General features: G+C 37.6%; 1 protein-coding gene across 4 annotated transcripts in view; it reads left to right on the top strand.

The window, feature by feature from the left end:
* Positions 1 to 21482, top strand: part of AGO3 (argonaute RISC catalytic component 3) — a 131844-nt gene that overhangs the window by 80045 nt on the left and 30317 nt on the right. For all 4 annotated transcript variants that reach the window (XM_010841174.1, XM_010841175.1, XM_010841177.1 and 1 more), the window contains 6 exons: positions 1491 to 1578; positions 1703 to 1850; positions 2296 to 2415; positions 7115 to 7237; positions 7538 to 7671; positions 12425 to 12609. In XM_010841174.1, coding sequence (XP_010839476.1) covers positions 1491 to 1578; positions 1703 to 1850; positions 2296 to 2415; positions 7115 to 7237; positions 7538 to 7671; positions 12425 to 12609 — 798 coding nt within the window. The remainder of the gene's footprint in view (positions 1 to 1490; positions 1579 to 1702; positions 1851 to 2295; positions 2416 to 7114; positions 7238 to 7537; positions 7672 to 12424; positions 12610 to 21482) is intronic.

Here is a 21482-nt window from a genome sequence, read left to right as displayed (position 1 = left end):
GCTCTAATTGACCTGAAAGTTTAGTTTTGTAAAGATAGTTACTAACAAAAACTATTTCTCACGGACTCAGTTAAGAGTCAAAAACCCTTGTACCAGTCTGGTATAGCGGCACTGTGTCCACGTAGCGTCTTAGTTTGTGCTGATACGTCCTAAGAAAATACTACTGTGATTGAACTTTGTGTTTGGTTCTGCAGTTAGTAGATAGGAAAATAAGTTATACTGTAGCAGGGTTTCTCAACCTTGGCACTATTGATATTTTGGGCTGGATAATTCTTTGTTGTGGTCGGGGATGGGAGGTAGTGCTGTTCTGTGCATTGCAATATAATTTAGCAGCATCCCTGGATCCACCCATTCCTAAATCTAGCATCCACTAGATGCCAATAGCACCCCCAGTTTTAACAATCAGGGAAGCCCCCAAAAATGTCTCCAGACATTACCAAATCTCCCCTGGAGGTCAGAGTCACCTCAGGTTGAGAACATCTGCACTATGGGATACAGAGGTACAAAAGAAAAAAAATTTTTCAGTCACAGTAGCTATATTTCATGTGTTCAGGAACATTACTAGTAGTGATTTTAGTACAGGTGTAGAAATCATATCATCTCAGAACATCCTTTTGGACACCATTGCTTAGGAAAATTCATCCCAAAGAATTTCAGCCAATGGTTTAAAAGCCCACAGCTTCACCTTCTAAAGCAGACCTGGGATCCTCAAACCCCTAAGCTCCACAGATGGACTCATGGATCCAGTAACATCTAAATTCACATGCTGCATTAAGTGTATGTTGCGTTTTTCTGAGAATTTATTGCTTTTGTCACATTCTCAAAGGGGTCATTGATTCCATAAGAACGTCTGGATTACTTGCTGTAGGAATTAGTTTGGTTACATTCGATATTTTGCCCTGATTTCTAATGGTCAGTAGTGAAAGAACTGTATCACTATATTATCCTTTAACAAAATTGTCACTCCACTTCTGTTAAAAGGGCCTGGGATTTTTTTTTTTTTTTTCCTGGTTTAAAAATCTGTGAAGACTTTCTTCATAAGGACTTTATGAAATTATGATCTTCAGTCAGTATGTGATGCCTGGGGAGTTGAGATATCACATACTTTGAAGGTTACAGAATGTTTTGAGAGTTATGGTAACTCCTTTCCATTGCTCCTTCCCTCTCCCAGCATAAAACCCTGCAATATAAGCAGGACTTTTTTTGTAATTAATGAAGAACTTTATCCCTTGATCTAAAGGCTTTGCAAATTTTATGCTGTTTTTAATAGCTTGATAGAATAGGGAAATGGTTTGGAGTTAGGTCTGTCATGATTGTACCCATTATTAACTATGTTTTATATATATATATAATCCTTTGTTAATCATATCACCTATTTCACAGATTTTCTGTTTAGAATTTTGAGTTTTTATAGTGGTGAGCAGACTTTAGAGTTATGAATATGTCACTTGTGACAGTTCTGTAACCTCAGTTTTTCTTGTTGGGAACAGGTCTGAAGGTTGAAGTGACTCATTGTGGAACAATGAGACGGAAATACCGTGTTTGTAATGTAACAAGAAGGCCTGCCAGTCATCAAACGTAAGAAAAGCTGGTGTTTGTCAGAACAGAGATGATGTGAGGCAGCTTACTCTAGTTGGTAGATTGGGACTTTTGCTTGCTCCTAATGGGATGAGTTGTTAATGTGTAATTTTTTTTTTTCCAGCTTTCCTTTACAGTTAGAAAATGGCCAAACTGTGGAGAGAACAGTAGCACAGTATTTCAGAGAAAAGTATACTCTTCAGCTGAAGTACCCACACCTTCCCTGTCTGCAAGTGGGGCAGGAACAGAAACATACCTACCTGCCACTAGAAGTAATGTGTTTAGGCTGCTTATTAATATCCTCTTATTCATCATTCTGTTAAGGTTTTTAAGGACCTGTAACTTACTTTATACTCTCACATTTATTTTTAAATTGAACTGTCTTTAAATTTCCTTATTTATTCTGAATTTTCAATTATGAGATAATACGGGAAAAAAATTCATCCACAGTTCTGCCCCTCTAAACATAACTGCTGTTAGCATTTTGGTACACTTCTTTCAGCCTTTTTATCCAGTGTACATTGTACCTGATTATAATCATACTGTGAAGCACTATTGTTTACTGCCTTTCTACTTGACATGATACTAAAAAAAAGTGGCTTAATGGAGTAGATTTTAAATTTTAAGTTAAATTAAAATTTAAAATATCACATTTAATTGCACTCAATTTTAAGAAAGATGCATATATCTAGTACAAAACTTTTTTTCCATTTATAGGTCTGTAATATTGTGGCAGGGCAACGATGTATCAAGAAGCTAACGGACAATCAAACCTCCACTATGATCAAAGCCACAGCAAGATCTGCACCAGATAGACAAGAGGAAATTAGCAGATTGGTTAGTACTTAACCCCAGAAATAGAAATTAAAAACATATTAGGGTGAGCTACTAAAGAAGAATGTCCACTATATCAACTCCTGTCTTATTATTATTTTATGGGCTCAGAATTAAAAGAGATTATGGAAGTATTCTAGCAGTAGCCTAGGGGTAAATGAAGAAGGTTCAGTTCAGTTCATTTCAGTCGCCCAGTCGTGTCTGACTCTTTGTGACCCCATGAATCGCAGCACGCCAGGCCTCCCTGTCCATCACCAACTCCCGGAGTTCACCCAGACTCACGTCCATCGAGTCAGTGATGCCATCCAGCCATCTCATCCTCTGTCATCCCCTTCTCCTCCTGCCCCCAATCCCTCCCAGCATCAGAGTCTTTTCCAGTGAGTCAACTCTTCACATGAGGTGGCCAAAGTACTGGAGTTTCAGCTTTAGCATCATTCCTTCCAAAGAACACCCAGGGCTGATCTCCTTCAGAATGGACTGGTTGGATCTCCTTGCAGTCCAAGGGATTCGCAAGACTCTTCTCCAACACCACAGTTCAAAAACATCAATTCTTTGGCCCTCAGCCTTCTTCACGGTCCAACTCTCACATCCATACATGACCACAGGAAAAACCATAGCCTTGACTAGACGAACCTTTGTTGGCATAGTGTCTCTGCTTTTGAATATGCTGTCTAGGTTGGTCATAACTTTCCTTTCAAGGAGTAAGCGTCTTTTAATTTCATGGCTGCAGTCACCATCTGCAGTAATTTTGGAGCCCCCAAAAATAAAGTCTGACACTGTTTCCACTGTTTCCCCATCTATTTCCCATGAAGTGATGGGACCAGATGCCATGATCTTCGTTTTCTGAATGTTGAGCTTTATACCAACTTTTTCACTCTGCACTTTCACTTTCATCAAGAGGCTTTTGAGTTCCTCTTCACTTTCTGCCATAAGGGTGGTGTCATCTGCATATCTGAGGTGATTGATATTTCTCCCGGCAATCTTGATTCCAGCTTGTGTTTCTTCCAGTCCAGCGTTTCTCATGATGTACTCTGTATATAAGTTAAATAAGCAGAGTGACAATATACAGCCTTGACGTACTCCTTTTCCTATTTGGAACCAGTCTGTTGTTCCATGTCCAGTTCTAACTGTTGCTTCCTGACCTGCATACAAATTTCTCAAGAGGCAGATCAGGTGGTCTGGTATTCCCATCTCTTTCAGAATTCTCCACAGTTTATTGTGATCCACACAGTCAAAGGCTTTGGCATAGTCAATAAAGCAGAAATAGATGTTTTTCTGGAACTCTCTTGCTTTTTCCATGATCCCGCGGATGCTGGCAATTTGATTTCTGGTTCCTCTGCCTTTTCTAAAACCAGCTTGAACATCAGGAAGTTCACGGTTCACGTATTGCTGAAGCCTGGCTTGGAGAATTTTGAGCATTACTTTACTAGTGTGTGAGATGAGTGCAATTGTGCGGTAATTTGAGCATTCTTTGGCATTGCCTTTCTTTGGGATTGGAATGAAAACTGACCTTTTCCAGTCCTGTGGCCACTGCTGAATTTTCCAAATTTGCTGGCATATTGAGTGTAGCACTTTCACAGCATCATCTTTCAGGATTTGGAATAGCTCAACTGGAATTCCATCACCTCCACTAGCTTTGTTCGTAGTGATGCTTTCTAAGGCCCACTTGACTTCACATTCCAGGATGTCTGGCTCTAGGTGAGTGATCACACCATCGTGATTATCTGGGTCGTGAAGATCTTTTTTGTACAGTTCTGTGTATTCTTGCCCTCTCTTCTTAATATCTTCTGCTTCTGTTAGGTCCATACCATTTCTGTCCTTTATCGAGCCCATCTTTGCATGAAATGTTCCCTTGGTATCTCTAATTTTCTTGAAGAGATCTCTCGTCTTTCCCATTCTGTTGTTTTCCTCTATTTCTTTGCGTTGATCACTGAAGAAGGCTTTCTTATCTCTTCTTGCTATTCTTTGGAACTCTGCATTCAGATGCTTATATCTTTCCTTTTCTCCTTTGCTTTTCACTTCTCTTCTTTTCACAGCTATTTGTAAGGCCTCCCCAGACAGCCATTTTGCTTTTTTGCATTTCTGTTCCATGGGGATGGTCTTGATCCCTGTCTCCTATACAATGTCACGAACCTCATTCCATAGTTCATCAGGCACTCTATCAATCAGATCTAGGCCCTTAAATCTATTTCTCACTTCCACTGTATGATCATAAGGGATTTGATTTAGGTCATACCTGAATGGTCTAGTGGTTTTCCCTACTTTCTTCAATTTAAGTCTAAATTTGGCAATAAGGAGTTCATGATCTGAGCCACAGTCAGCTCCTGGTCTTGTTTTTTCTGACTGTATAGAGCTTCTCCATCTTTGGCTGCAAAGAATATAATCAGTCTGATTTCCGTGTTGACCATCTGGTGATGTCCATGTATAGAGTCTTCTCTTGTGTTATTGGAAGAGGGTGTTTGTTATGACCAGTACATTTTCTTGACAAAGGTTAGAGCCTTCTAATTTAGCCCCAAGCTCTGTAGTTAGATTCAGAACAGATAATCTCAGAACTAATGCTTCAGTTTAGTGAACTGGACTTTTATCACCTCCCACCTAAAATAGGAAAGGAAAGTCAAGGTTTTATGACTAGCAATAGTGAGAAGCTTAACACACAAAGTAGGATTGCTTAGCCCCAGTATCTACACTGGTAACTATAGGATGAATAAAGAAGTTTAAGACAGCTCCAGCCTTATAGGGTGTCTAAGCTCTTCTTATTCTAAATGGGGAGAAAAGAGACATTAATACATTATAAAACTGACGGAATTAGGGCAAAGTGAAAAATAAAGGCACCTGGATCTTATCTTTGAAAGTTAGTTGTGCCTGACTTTTTGCTACCCCATGGACTGTAGCCCGCCAGGCTAGCACTTGGAATCTTAACAGCTCTAGGTTCAAAGTCTAACTTCTTTACTTACTTACAATTACTGTTGCTGCTGCTGCTGCTGCAAAGTCGCTTCAGTTGTGTCTGACTCTGTGTGACCCCATAGACGGCAACCCACCAGGCTCCTCCGTCCCTTACTATATTTATAATTATAGCATCCGGTAGGCTAGAACAGTGACTGAGAGTAGGAACTCTAGAAATCAGAATGTACAGATTTCAGATTATATGTCACTTGCTTAGCTATATGGTTTTAGACCAATCATTTCACTTTACTAAGCTTTAGTTTTATCCTCTGTAAAATAAAAAGTATAAAAGACTTATTTATAATTAAGATTATTGTAAAAATTAATCATAAAACATTTCACACCAAGGAAGTCTTGGTGAATAGTTGTTACTCTTTGTAATCTTATAGAAACTAATGGCATTTAAGCTTGAAGAAAAAAATCATTAGTGCATAATTTAGAAAACATTTCCTGCTTATTGTGGGATTATATATGTAAATTTATATAGTGTTTTTACTAGATTTTTACTCAAAGACTTGAACATTGCCCTTTTTGTAACCTTATATGACCTTTACCCTGAGACTAAAAAAATATGTTTTGAAAAACACATTATAGCACACTATAAACATGAATTACACTTCTGAGATTACAATAAATTCTTTGCATATATTGGTATATTATGTAAAAATTATAATACGCATCTCATCGTGGCTTTCTTGTCTGTCTCAAGTATATCTCTTAAGTAAATTTTATCTTCTGCTATGTTTTATTGGAAAATATTCAAGTAGATTTTATATAACTTGTTATCAATTAGGGAAAAAAGCTTAGGATTATTGATATTTGCTATCAAGCTCTACTTGCCTGGAAAATCCATGGACGGAGGAGCCTGGTAGGCTGCAGTCCATGGGGTCGCTAAGAGTCGGACGTGACTGAGCAATTTCACTTTCACTTTTTACTTTCATGCATTGGATAAGGAAATGGCAACCCACTCCAGTATTCTTGCCTGGAGAGTCCCAGGGACAGAGGAGCCTAATGGGCTGCTGTCTATGGGGTCGCACAGAGTCGGACATGACTGAAGCGACTTAGCAGCAGCAGCAGCATCAAGCTCTACATAAGATTTCAATATTATATGTCCAGATCCTCTGATTAGAAATAATTAACCATTTTTAGGTCAGGTATTTCTCTTGCAATTTCTTGACCACCCTCCCCAAAATGTATTAGGCTTAACCATATAAAATTACCATTTTCATGAGTCATAAATAGTTGAAATTTCTTATTATCCAACCTAATACATTTAAATATTCTATAAATGAACAGGAAGTTCACAGACTTCCTACTGTCCACTTATGGTCTGTAGTCCCCAGGTTAAAAATCTGCTCTGTAGTTTGGGTACCATTATCTAGCCCTATTGGAGAAGGAAGTGGCAACCCACTCCAGTGCTCTTGCCTGGAAAATCCCATGGATGCAGGAGGCTGGTAGGCTGCAGTCCATGGGGTCGCTAAGAGTCCGACACGACTGAGCAACTTCACTTTCACGCATTGGAGAAGGAAATCGCAACCCACTCTAGTGTTCTTGCCTGGAGAATCCCAGGGCCGGGGGAGCCTAGTGGGCTGCCGTCTATGGGGTCGCACAGAGTTGCACACGACTGAAGTGACTTAGCAGCAGCAGCATCTAGACCTATTATAAAACATTATTGACACAGTGAAGAAAAAAAATTAGAGGGTTCTAAAGGGAAATTAGGGGAATTTTGAAAGTAACTACAAACCTTTTGTGTTGTTAGGTAAGAAGTGCAAATTATGAAACAGATCCATTTGTTCAAGAGTTTCAATTTAAAGTTCGAGATGAAATGGCTCATGTAACCGGACGCGTACTTCCAGCACCTATGCTCCAGTATGGAGGCCGGGTAAAACCTCTTGATATCATGTTTAAATTATAAATATACAGTTTCTGTGTTTTGAGAGAAGGACGTCCTAGCTGAGTCTAGAATTTAGAAAGTATTTTTCATTCCAACGGTGTTTTTGTTTCAAGTTGAGTGTCTTTGCTTGAACTTAATGGAACTTTTGTTTTTCTGTGATAAAAATATAAAATATTGATTTAGAAAAGCCTATTCCAGCAATTTGAAATGCTTATTTTTAGCTCATTCAAATAAGTTATATATTAAATGTTTGTTCTTTTTTGCCTTATTATTTCTCTTTCTCTGTAGAACCGGACTGTAGCAACACCAAGCCACGGAGTATGGGACATGCGAGGGAAACAGTTCCACACAGGAGTTGAAATCAAAATGTGGGCTATAGCTTGTTTTGCCACACAGAGGCAGTGTAGAGAAGAAATATTGAAGTAAGGCTTGTCATTAGTTTCACTTTGGGACCATTTTGTGTTTCAATTTTAAATTATTCAGCTAATGTTCTAACCAACATTGCCTCAATATGAAGTATATTTAATCAATGAACCTTTAAAAATGTTTCTTCTCAGTACTTTGATGAAGATTCTGAATTTTTTGGTCATATCCAAGTCACTGATTGATTCTTATAGGCATTCTAATAGACTAGCTTATATGGTATAGCAGGAGTACCATTGACTTTTGATGGCAAATAGTTTAGATTTAATTCCCAGGTTTGCCACTTCCTAACTTTATTACCATGAACAATTTATTTGATCTTATTATGCTTCAGTTTTTACCTTTTAAAAATAGAGATAATAGTACTTATTTACTGAATGAAAGTTAAATAACATCCTTATTTCTCAATTGAGTTCCTTGAAAGAGTCATTTAACTTCTCATTTTCACTTTCCAAAATTTGGCCTCCATCTCCACTACTTTTCGTCTTCTCCAGATTCTTTCCCTCAACAATCTTCTGTTTAAAACAAATCTTCATTTTACCTTGACACTCTCTCAGGATTCCAGGCTTCCATTCAGTCTCCTTCCTTGAAGTTTTAGTGCTCTACCAAAATTGATTCCTGGAATCAATTTCAACCACAAAAGTATCTTTGTGATTATCAGTTCTAATGGTCTATTCTCAATAGCTGAGAAAAGAAGAGAAACTAAAGGCAAAGAAGAAAAGGAAAGATATACCCATTTTAATGCAGAGTTCCAAAGAATAGCAAGGAGAGATAAGAAAGCCTTCCTCAGTGATCACTGTGAAGAAATAGAGGAAAACAATAGAATGGGAAAGACTAGAGATCTCTTCAAGAAAATTAGAGATACCAAGGGAAAATGCAAAGATGGGCACAATAAAGGACAGAAATAGTATGGACCTAATAGAAGCAGAAGATAGTAAGAAGAGGTGATAAGAATACACAGAAGAACTATACAAAAAAGAACTTCATGACCCAGATAACCATGATGGTATGATCACTCACCTAGAGCCATACATCCTGGAATGTGAAGTCAAGTGGGCTTTAGGAAGCATCACTACGAACAAAGCTAGTGGAGGTGATGGAATTCCAGTTGAGCTATTTCAAATCCTAAAAGATGATGCTTTGAAAGTGCTGCACTCAATATGCCTGCAAATTTGGAAAACTCAGCAGTGGCCACAGGACTGGAAAAGGTCAGTTTTCATTCCAATCCCAAAGAAAGGCAATGCCAAAGAATGCTCAAACTACCGCACAATTGCACTCATCTCACACGCTAACAAAGTAATGCTCAAAATTTTCCATGCCAGGCTTCAACAGTACATGAACCATGAATTTCCAGATGTTCAAGCCGGATTTAGAAAAAGCAGAGGAATCAGAGATCAAACTGCTAACATCCACTGGATCATTAAAAAAAGCAAGAGAATTCCAGAAAACATCTATTTCTGCTTTATTGATTATGCCAAAGACTTTGACTGTGTGGATCACAACAAACTCTGGAAAACTCTTCAAGCGATGGGAATACCAGACCACCTGACCTTGCCTCCTGAGAAATATGTATGCAAGTCAAGAAGCAACAGTTAGAACCGGACATGGAACAACAGACTGGTTCCAAATCGGGAAAGGAGTACGTCAAGGCTGTATATTGTTACCCTGCTTATTTAACTTGTATGCAGAGTACATCATGCCAAAGGTTGGAATGAATGAAGCACAAGCCAGAATCAAGATTGCCAGGAGAAATATCAATAATCTCAAATATGCAGATGCCACCACCCTTACGGCAGAAAGCAAAAAAGAACTAAAGAGCCTCTTGGTGAAAGTGAGAGTGGAGTGAAAAAGTTGGCTTAAAACTCAACATTCAGAAAACTAAAATCATAGCATCTGGTCCCATCACTTCATGGCAAATAGATGGGGAAACAATGGAAACAATGAGAGATTTGATTTTGGGGGGCTCCAAAATCTCTGCAGATGGTAACTGCAGCCATGAAATTAAAACATGCTTGCTCCTTGGAAGAAAATTTATGACCAACCTAGACAGCATATTGAAAAGCAGAGACATTACTTTGCCCACAAAGGTCCTTCTAGTCAAGGCTATGGTTTTTCCGGTAGTCATGTATGGACGTGAGAGTTGGACTGTAAAGAAGGCTGAGCACCGAAGTATTGATGCTTTTAAACTATGGTGTTGGAGAAGACTCTTGAGAGTCCCTTGGACTCCAAAGAGATCCAACCAGTCCATCCTAAAGGAAATCAGTCCTGAATATTCATTAGAAGGACTAATGCTGAAGCTGAAACTCCAATACTTTGGCCACCTGATGTGAAGAACTGACTCATTTGAAAAGATCCTGATGCTGGGAAAGATTGAAGACAGGAGGAGAAGGAGACGACAGAGAATGAGATGGTTGGATGGCATCACCGACTCGATGGACATGGGTTTGAGTAGTCTCTGGGAGTTGATGATGAATAGGGAAGCCTGGTGTGCTGCAGTCCATGGGGTTGCAAAGAGTCGGACGTGACTGAGCATCTGAACTGATTCTGACTCATTATTTTTTCAATAGTTGTGCAGCATTAGATACAATTGACTGCCTTACTGACAGTCTCTCCATTCTTGCCTTCCTGGTTTTTTCATCACTTTGGTTTCCTTTCTCCTTTGTCTCCTCTCCTTTGGAACACCAATCTTTGGGGCTGTGGCCCTCTTGAGGGCTTCTGCTGTTACTCTTGTTTGAGGAGTTGTGCTATAGTGAAAAGAGTACCAACTCCTCTTGTGATTAGCTCCATTCTAAAACTTCAGGCTTCTGATTAACAAAGAATAACATTTTTAAAGTTTTTCATTTGCCTCTTTAAACCCTTTCTCCATGTTCATATATTTTGGACAAAGAAACTGAACACTGTATGCCCTCAAACTCTCTGGTGTTCTTTTCCATTTACACTCATGCAGCTCTTTACTAAGATGCCTCCATTCTGTGTCTACACTTCTAAATGACACTCAGTCTTCTGTAATTTGTGATGCTGGAAATAATCCATAATAGTAAACTTAGTAGTTTGTCAGTATCTTCTCCATTTGTACTTGTCACTGCCTGTATAAAATAAAGTTATAATATTTGTGTAAAGTTATCTCCTCTCTAGAATCTAATCCTAAGAAAAATTATTATTGTCTGATGTAAGTCCACTAACAGACCCTATATGCCCGTAATGAATAGTTCTTGAGTGACGTAGAGATCAGTTTACCCCAGGATCAATTCAGAATTTGTTTTGCCTCCCTCATGTGAAAAACTTTTTTTTTTCCTATTTAATTCTGTTCATGGATGTGTGCATGCTAAGCCATGTCCAACTCTTGGCAACTCTATGGACTATAACTCATCAGGCTCCTCTGTCCATGGGATTCTCCAGGCAAGAATACTGGAGTAGGTTGCCATGCCTTTCTCCTGGGGAGCTTCCCGACCCAGAGATGAAACCTGCAACTCTTACGTCTCCTGCGTTGGCAGGCAGGTTCTTTACCACTAGTGCCACCTCCTTTTTATTGGCTCCACATCTCTAAATGTATGTCTTGAGGTTCACTTAGTATATTTTTTCTCTCCGAACTTGTTATCCTCTGACTTTCAAGTAAAATGTCTGGAGCTCAGTTAAGTACAATGCTGCGATTATTTTTCTTGACCTCCAGAGACCAAAGAAAACACCTCCAATTGTTTTTCAAGCTTTGAGGTACTCTTTTCATTTTACATTTGTTATTCATGGCTTGATAGAAGTCTCATAATCATTGGGCTTACGGCTCTTGTTCAGGCTAACTGAAAATATTCAACTTCATACTTTCTTGAATTAGATACTAATAAGGAAAAGGAGGAGGAGGGAATTCCTACAAACTTCATCTCTGTCCTGAGGGAATCAGAGTTTTTGAGCAAAGACCATTCAGATCCTTGACTTAGGGATGTATTTGTTTTAAAAACAAGTAAAGTGATTGTTAAACCTCAACATTATTACTTATTTATCCTAGGCTAAGTGCAGAATTATTAAAGTGCTGTCTACCTCTTTTTTTTATAATGTTTTCTTTTTCCTAAATCTTTTCTGAGGACAGAATCTTTCCTGCTATCCTAGTTTCAAATAGGTATTACTGTAGAAAGAAATTCTGAATTAGGTCATAGTTCTGGGTCTTGCCACTTATCCAGGCATTTGACCTTGATCTAATACTTAATGTCCCTGAAGCTATTTCCAGATCTGTAAAATGGTGATAACACCTACCCCCTTTTTATAAATCTTGTCAGGATCAAATTAGAAAATGTATAATAGCTTAAATATATCAAGCTTTTACACCAGGTCTTGGGCAGTACACTAAGTGCCTAATGTGTATTATCTCATTTAATCTTCACACCAACTCTAAATTGGAAGTAGTCATTTTACAGACGAGAGAAACTGAAAAAAATTTGCCTAAAATTCTATAGCTAGCAAGTAACAGAACTGGAACCCATCATGCTAATTCTAGAGCTGAGCTCTTAACCAGCACACTCTATTACTGATATCCTTTGTAAACTACAAAATGCCACATAACCGTACAGTAGTGTTCTTAGTTTGCAAAATAGACTACTGACCAGTTGTTGGCCTTTCACCTCACTACTCTGGTGACCTCTTGCTATATGGAGCACACAGATCTTTGCTTTGTTTTCCATTCCCTTCCCAAACTTTGCATTACTACTTTTTAGATGTTGATAACTAGACAAAAGCTTTATTTTTAGTGATTTCTCCTTCCAGGGGTTTCACGGACCAGCTGCGGAAGATTTCCAAGGACGCAGGGATGCCCATCCAGGGCCAGCCTTGCTTCTGCAAATACGCACAGGGGGCAGACAGCGTGGAGCCCATGTTCCGGCATCTCAAGAACACCTACTCAGGGCTGCAGCTCATTATCGTTATCCTGCCCGGGAAGACACCAGTGTATGGTAAAGATACCGTATTAAGATTGCATTTTTCCTCAGGTACTTTCTATTCCTTTCAGGGACTTTCCTGGCAATCCAGTGGTTAAAACTTCAAGCTCCCAAGGCAGGGGACATGGGTCTGATCCCTAGTCAGAGATCTAAGATCCTGCTTGCCAAAAAAAAAAAAATTCCTTTTAAAATTATACTAACACATATCCTAAAACTTTCAAACATAAAAATACATTTTATAACTATAGTCTTTAAAACCATGTATTGTTACTATAAAAAGAGAAATCATGAGAGCAAACTAAATAGTCCAAGACTCTATGAAAAGAATTTCAGTGAAGGAGGCATTACAAAACAATGATTAAGAGAATTGTTTATTAAAAGTGTCATTGAAATAACTTGAGTATCAGTATAATGTATGTTAAAAGCACAGGCTCTAGAGTCAGACTCTGCTGCTTAATACCCAGGTATTGCCAGGTATGCTACTTGTGTGATACTACCTGAATTACTTAACTACACAAAGCCTGGGTTTCCTCATCTGTGAAATTGGGGTACTACAAATATTTAATTTGTAAGTGTTAGTCACTCAGTCGTGCCCGACTCTTTGCAACCCCATGGACTGCAGCTCACCAGGCTCCCCTGTCTATGAGATTTTCCAGGTAATGATACTGGAGTGGGTTGCCATTTCCTTCTCTAGGGGATCTTCCCAACCCAGGGATTGAACCCAGGTCTCCTGCACTGCAGGCAGATTCTTTACCGAGTGAGCTACAAGGGAAGGTAATTGTAAAGTTTAAATAAATTTACATATGTAAACAGGGCTTCCCTGGTGGCTAAAATAGAATTAAAAATCTACCTGTAGTGCAAGAGACCCAGGTTCCATCCCTGGGTCAGGAAGATCCCCTGGAGAAGTGAATGGCTACCCAGTCTAGTATTTTTGCCTGGAGAATTTCATGGATAGAAGAGCCTGGTGGGCTACAGTCCATGGGATCACAAACACTTTTATGTAAACAGGTTTATGACAGCACCTGTGATATAGTGAATGCTCAGTAAATGTTAGCTATTATGAGTGTAAACAAGCTAAAGTTTATGAGCGTAATAAGTTAAAAATAAATCATTTAAACATGGAAAAACACAAAGAAAATATAATTTTCAAATTACTGAATGGACTATAATCATTTAAGCTTAGGATAATAGAATTGACATAAGAAAATTTATTTGCCTAAAAATTAAATTTTCTATCACAAATGTATAACTAAAATTAAAAGGAAACCATAGAACATCAAAAATATTTGCAGCAAATTGAAACAACAAAAGGCTATAGTTTATTATTAAAGTATTCATATGGATCTGTTATTGTAGTCAAAGGAAAAAATTTTTATGTTCTCCTAGATTAATAAATGAAGAAAATCAAAATTTCTCAAGAAAAAACAAGTAAATATTTGAGAATATGTTGGTTTACACCAATAAAGAAATAAAGAAAAGTACAAATTGATAAAAGGACATTTTTATGCTACTAAATTAGCAAATATATTTAAATACTGTAATACCTAGTGATTGTGAGTATGCAGTGAATCTAGTATTTAACATATTGCTGATAACAGTACAAATTGATAATATCCTTTCATCGAAAGTATAAAAATGTGTTTTCAGTCACAACTTAAGTATTTCTTATTCCAAAAATATGTTCAAAGGAAAGAATTCATAATATAAAAAAACTCTGTGCACAAAATTTTCATAATGATATCTGTGACATTAAACAACTACTAAGAACTGGTTTTAAATAGTAAGTTTTTGGTGGTGAGATAATATGTAGTGATTAAAAATGATGGTTATAAAAGTCAAAAGATATTTTTTACGTTGTGATAAAATACAGAAAGTATTACCTTGTTTTGTGTGCCCGGATATGTTCCAGTGTCTGCTAGTTTATAGTCTACGGGAACTTGAATAGAATTTATACCCTACTGTTGTGTGAAGATTGTATAAATCTTCATTGTGTTCAATTGGATCATGGTGCTTTTCAGGTCTACTGTATCCTTTTACTTTTCTGTATATTCATTCTGTTAAATTTTGAAAGTTTGATATTGAAACTCCAACTAAAAATCTTTTTTTTTTTTGCTTTCTTAAATGTTTAATAGGAAGAACTTTTAGTTGACAAATTTTATATTGACATTCTCAAATCAGGAGAATATTTATTTATTTTTAATATAAATTTATTTATTTTAATTGGAGGCTAATTACTTTATAATATTGTATTGGTTTTGCCATACATCAATATGAATTTTCCTACTTAGAAAAACAATTGTAATATATAGTGGAACTATATGTGTAGCTTTGATCTGTATTTCCCAACTCTCCTGTAAATGTGCTATCATGGTTTCATAATTTAAAAAATAAAAGAAAAAGAAAAAAATACAGAAGGTGTTAAAGACTTTGTAAATCAAGGAAAGAACAAATAACTGAAAAAGACAAAGGACACAAAAGAAGTACAAATGGTCAGTTATCTATGAAAAGATGCTGGGCCTCATTAGACATTAAAGACATGTGAATTTGAATAAATTATTTTTCACCAACAATGATAGCAACTTTTGACAAAGATGTGAGTAAGTATACACTGTCATACACTGTTGCTGGGAGAGAAAGTTGATATTGTCATAGCCTCCACACTGATCTTCTTGCCTGCATTCTCTTTAGTTCACTTTCAGTGCACTTTCTACACTGCTTCACTCAGTGGATTCAGTGAGTGATTTTTCTAACTAATAGGTTTTACTTTTTAGAACAGTTTTAGATTTACAGAAAAATTCAGCAGATAATATAGAAAGTGCTTATATACCTTCTTTCCCCTGTACACAGCTTTCCCTATTTTTAACATCTTAGAGTGGTACATTTAATGAACCAGTATTGATAAATTATTATTACATATTATCTGCAGTTTACATTAAAGTTTACTCTTTGTACAGGTCTGTGAGTTTTGACAAATGCATAATGTCATTATCTACTATGACAGTATCAAAGAATAATTTCACTATTCTAAAAATCTCCTGTGCTCTGCTTACTCATCTCTCCCTCAGTCTCCTCAATCCCCTGGCAATCACTGGTCTTTTTAAGTCTCTATAGTTTTGCCTTTTCTAAAATGTTGTATAGTTGGAATTACACGGTATGTAACCTTTTCTGAACTGGCTTCTTTCAGTTAGCAATATTTAAGATTCTGTCTTGTCTTTTTGTGGCTTATAAGTCATTTCTTTTTAATGTTGAATATTACATTGTGTGAGTACTACAGTTTGTTCTACATTTACTTACTGGAGGATATCTTGATTTCTTAACAGGCTTTGGCAATTATGAATAATGCTGCTACAAACATTCACATGAGGTTTTTGTGTGGACAGAAGTTTCTAACTCAATTTAGTAAATAAGCAGGAACACAATTGCTTTATCAAATGATAGGACTGCCAAGAACAGAAACGGTAAAGACCTAACAGAGGCAAAAGAGGTGGCAAGAATACACAGAAGACCTATATAAAAAAGGTCTTACTGACCGGTATAACCACAATGCTGTGGTCACTTACCTAGAGCCAGACATTCTGGAGTGTGAAGTCAAGCGGGCCTTAGGAAGCATTACTACCAACAAAGCTAGTTGAGCTATTTAAAATCCTAAAAGATGATGCTGTTAAAGTACTGCACCCAGTATGTCAGCAAATTTGGAAAACCCAGTAGTGGCAACAGGACTGGAAAAGGTCAATTTTCATCCCAGTCCCAAAGAAGGACAGTGTTAAAGAATGTTCACACTACCAGACAGTTGTACTCACTTCCCATGCTAGTAGGGTTATGCTCAAAATCCTTCAAGCTAAACTTCAGCAGTACTCGAATCAAGAACTTCCAGATATACAAGCTGAGTTTAGAAAAGGCAGAGGAACCAGAAGTCAAATTGCCAACATTCACTGGATCATAGAGAAAGCAAGGGAATTCTGGAAAAACATCTACTTCTGCTTCATTGACTATGCCAAAGCCTTTGACTGTGTGGATCACAACGACCTGTGGAAAATTCTTAGAGAGATGGAAATACCAGACCATCTTACCTCTTGAGAAACCTGTATTCGAGTCAAGAAACAGCAATTAGAACCTTACATGTAACAACTGACTGATTGACTGGTTCAAAACTTGAAAAGGAGTACAGCAAGGCTATATATTGTCACCCTGTTTATTTAACTTATATACAGAGTACATCATGAAAAATGCTGGGCTGGATGAGTTACAAGCTGTAATCAAGATTGCCACGAGAAATACCAACAACCTCAGATATGCAGATGTTACCCTCTAATGGCAGAAAGCAAAGAGGAACTAAATTACCTCTTGAAGAGAAAGAAGAGAGTGAAAAATCTGGCTTAAAACTCAACATTCAGAAAACTAAGATCATGGCATCCAGTCCCATCACTTCATGGCAAATAGATGGGGAAAAGTGGAAGCAGTGACAGATTTTCTCTTCTTGGGCCCCAAAATCACTGCAGATGGCAACTGCAGCCATGAAATTAGAAGACACTTGGAAGGAAAGCTATGACAAACCTAGACAGCTTATTAATAAAAGCAGAGCCATCATTGCCAATAAAGGTCCATGTAGTCAAAGCTGTGGTTTTTCCAGTAGTCACGTACAGATGTGAAAGTTGGACCATAAAGAAGGCTGAGTGCTGAAGAATTGATGCTTTTGAATTGTGATGCTGGAGAAGAGTCTTTGAGGGTCCCTTGGACAGCACAGAGATCAAACCAGTTAATCCTAAAGGAAATCAACCCTGAATATTCATTGGAAGGACTGATGCTGAAGCTGAAACTCCAATACTTCGGCTACCTGATACAACAGCCAAATCATTGGGAAAGACCCTGATGTTAAGAAAGGTTGAAGGCAAAAAGAAGAGGGTGGCAGAAGTTGGATAGCATCACTGACTCAATAGACATGAACTTGGGCAAACTTCAGTAGGTAGTGAGGGACAGGGAGGCCTGGTGTTACTGCAGTCCATAGGCTTGCAAAGGGTCAGACACGACTTAGTGACTGAACAACAATAAGACTGTCAAATTGTCTTCCAAAGTGATGTACCATTTTATTTTCCCATCAGCAGTTAATGAGAGTGCCTATTCATTCAACATTCAGTATCTGACAGTTTTTTGGATTTTAGCAATTCTAATAGGTATGTAGTAGTAATCTTGTCATTTTACTTTGAAGTTTGTTAATAATATATACTTGAACACGTTCAGTTGTGCTCATTTCACATGCTAGCAAGGTAATGCTCAAAATCTTTCCAGCAAGGCTTCAACAGTATGTGAACTGAGAACTTCCTGATGTACAAGATGGATTTAGAAAAGGCAGAGGAGCCAGAGATCAAATTGCCAACATCCGTTGGATCGTAGAAAAAGCAAGGGAATTCCAGAAAAACAGCTACTCCTGCTTCATTGACTACCCAAAAGCCTTTGACTATGTGGATCACAGCAAACTATGGAAAATTCTTCAAGAGATGGGAATACCAGATCACCTTACCTGTCTCCTGAGAAACCTGTATGTAGGACAAGAAGAAACAGAACTGGACATGGAACAACGGACTGTTTCCCGATTGGGAAGGGAGTATGTCCAGGCTGTATACTGTCACCCTGCGTATTTAACTTATATGCAGAGTACATCATGTAGAATGCCGGGCTGGATGACTCACAAGATGGAATCAAGATTGCTGGGAGAAATATCAACAACCTCAGACACGACTTAGCAACTGAACAACGACAATAACACATATTATTGAGCACCAGGACTTCCTGGCAGACCATTGGTTAACATTCTGCACTTCTGCAGGGGGCATGAGTTCAGTCTCTGGTCAGGGAACTAAGATACTACACATGTGTGGCATGGCCAAAATACGTGTGTGTGTGTGTATATATATATATAGAGAGAGAGAGAGAGAGAGAGCACCTTTTCATGTGCTTCTTTGCCATCTGTATATCTTTGATGAAATGTCTATTCCAGTCTTCTACTCATTTTTTAATTGATATGTTTGTTCTCTTATTGTTTTGGTTTTAAGAGTTCTTTGTATGTTTGGATACAAGTTCTTTATCAGATACCTACTTGGCAAATATTTTCTCCCAGGCTCTGGCTTGTCTTCTCTTAAGCGTGTCTTTCATAAAGCACAAGTTTAAAATTTTAATGAAGTCCAAATTTAAATAATGTCATCAGTATATTCTTTCACATATCATTTTTGGTGCTATATTCTAAGTTTTACTTTGTATAATCTTTTAGCAGTTTTATAGTTTTCTTTTTTACATATAGATACATACATACATTTTCTTTTTTACATAAAGTTTTATAGTTTTCTTTTTTATAATCTATTTTTACTTAATTTTTATGAAAGGTATAAGGTCATATCTAGATTTTTTTTTTTCTTTTTGCACGTGGATTCCAGTGGTTTTCAGCACCATTTGTTGGAAAGATTATCTTTCTCCATTAAATTGTTTTTGCTGCTTTGTCAAAGATTGACTGTATTTGTGTGAGTCTGTTTCTGGGCTCTGTTTTGTTAAGCCTTGAAGTCAGGTAATGTCAGTTCTCTGACTGTATTCTTCTTCCCTGTTGTATTAGCTAATAAGTCTTTTGCCTCTCTATACACTTTAGAATCAGTTTGTCAGTAATCACGAAGTAACTTGCTGAGACTTACTGGGATTACATTGAGTCTGTAGATCAAACTGGGAAGAATTGACATCTTAGAATTGATATCTTCTAAAAAAAGAATTGATATCTTCTATTTTTTAACAAGAAATATCTCTGTTCAAAGCTTCTTTGATTTCTTTTATCAGAGTTTTATAGTTTTCCTCATTTAGATTTATATTGAAGTATATATTTTTTGTTTTGTTGCTAGTATAAATGGTTATTGCACTTTAAATTTTAAATTTTAGTTTTTCATTTTTAGTACTTAGGAAAGCAGTTGATTTTTTGTATATTCACTTTGTATCCTATAACCTTGCTAAGTCACTTACTTGTTCCAAGAAGCTTTTGTCAATTTGGGGGGTTTTCTGCATAGACAGTCATGTTCTCTATGAACAAAGGCAGTTTTATTTTTTCCTTCCCAGTCTGTGTACTTTTATATCCTTTTCCTTGCATTAGCTTGGACTTCCAGTATGATGTTGAATAGCAGTGGTGAGATGAGACATCCTTACATTGTTCCTGACTTTAGGGGGGAAACATCTAGTTTCTCAGCAATAAACATGAAAGCTGTAAACCTTCTAGTTGTTTTTTTATGAAGTTAAGGACGTTCCCCTCTAACCCTAGTTTGCTGAGAGTTTGTATTATGAATGGATGATGGATTTTTTTCTACATGTTTTGATATGATCATGTGATTTTTCAATTTTTTCTCTTAATATGATCAGTCTGTTTGTTCAGTCATTCAGTTGTGTCCGACTCTTTGGGACCCCATGGATTGCAGCATGCCAGACTCCCCTATCCTTCACCATCTCCTGGAGCTTGCTCAAACTCATGTCCATTGAGTTGGTGATGCCATCCAAACATCTTGTCCTCTGTCGACTTCTTCTCCTGCCTTCAATCTTTTCCTAGCATCATGGTCTTTTCCAATGAGTTGGCCCTTCGAATCAGGTGGCCAAAGTATTGGAGCTTCAGCGTCATTCCTTCCAATGAATAGTCAGGGTTGATTTCCTTTAGGATTGACTGGTTGCATATAAATGGGATCAGTTACTTTAATTGATTTTCAAATATTGAACCTGGCTGACCATAGGTTTAACCTGTGTGTGTTGGGATGACTCACAAATCCTGCTATCTGCTTAGTTTTTTTCTAGTACATTCCATGTAACACTCCACGTAAAAGAGATCACAAACTGGATCTCTGCCTACTAGAGCAGACATTTCTGCTACTCTTTAGCCATAACCATGAGGACACCCCACTTTTCCATGACAGTAGGGTAATACCCCTGATACCATCCACGTACAATGTGGGAAACCTTGGTTTCATCCCTGAGTTGGAAAGATCACCTGAAGGAGGGCATGGCAACCCACTCCAGTATTCTTGCCTGGGAAACCCCATGGACAGAGGAGCCTGGCGGGCTATAGTCCATGGGGTCACAAAGAGTTGGACACGACTGAAATGACTGACCACGCAGGCAACATGTAGTTTGTGTCTTAGTTTGTTTTTTTTTTTTTTTTTTAAACTCTTCTCCCTTTTTTCTCCCTTTTATGGTTTTAAACGAGCATTTTCTATTATTCTATTTTCTCTCTTCTATGAATTATCCTTTTTTGAAAAATGTTAGTGGTTTCCCTAAAGTTTGCAGTATACATTTACTAGTAATCTAAGTTTGCTTTCAATAATTCCGTACTACTTCACAGATAGTGTAGATACCTTATAATAGAGTATCAATATTCCCAATTTCTCCCTCCTGTCCCTTCCAGTATTGCTGTCATTCATTTCCATATAATACATTGTTGCTATTATTATTTTGAACCGCTATCTATTAGTTCAGTTAGGAATAAGAATATAAAAGATTTTATTTTTTATTTATTCCTTCTCTGACCTTTTTTTGTATGTATAGGTCTGGACTTCCAACCTATATAATTTTCCTTCTCTCTAGAAAACATACTTTTATCATTTCTTTCAAGGCAGGTCTACTGTCAATAGATTCCCTTAGTTCTTATTTGTCATATTTCCTCTTTATAAAAAAAAATTTATTTATTTTCAACCGTGCTGGGTCTTCGTTGCTAGGTGGGCTCTTCTCTAGTTACGGCAAGAGGGAGCTACTCTCTACTTGGCGTGCGGTCTTCTTACTGCAGAGGCTTCTCTTGTTGCAGGGCATGGGCTCTAGAGCGCAGGCTCAGTAGTTGGGGCTCACGGGCTTGCTTGCTCCGCAGAACGTAGGATCCTTCC

Source organism: Bison bison, unplaced genomic scaffold (assembly GCF_000754665.1).
Source record: "Bison bison bison isolate TAMUID 2011002044 unplaced genomic scaffold, Bison_UMD1.0 scf7180017864158, whole genome shotgun sequence".
Lineage (NCBI taxonomy): Eukaryota > Metazoa > Chordata > Mammalia > Artiodactyla > Bovidae > Bison > Bison bison.
This window is presented reverse-complemented; position numbering and strand designations above follow the sequence as displayed.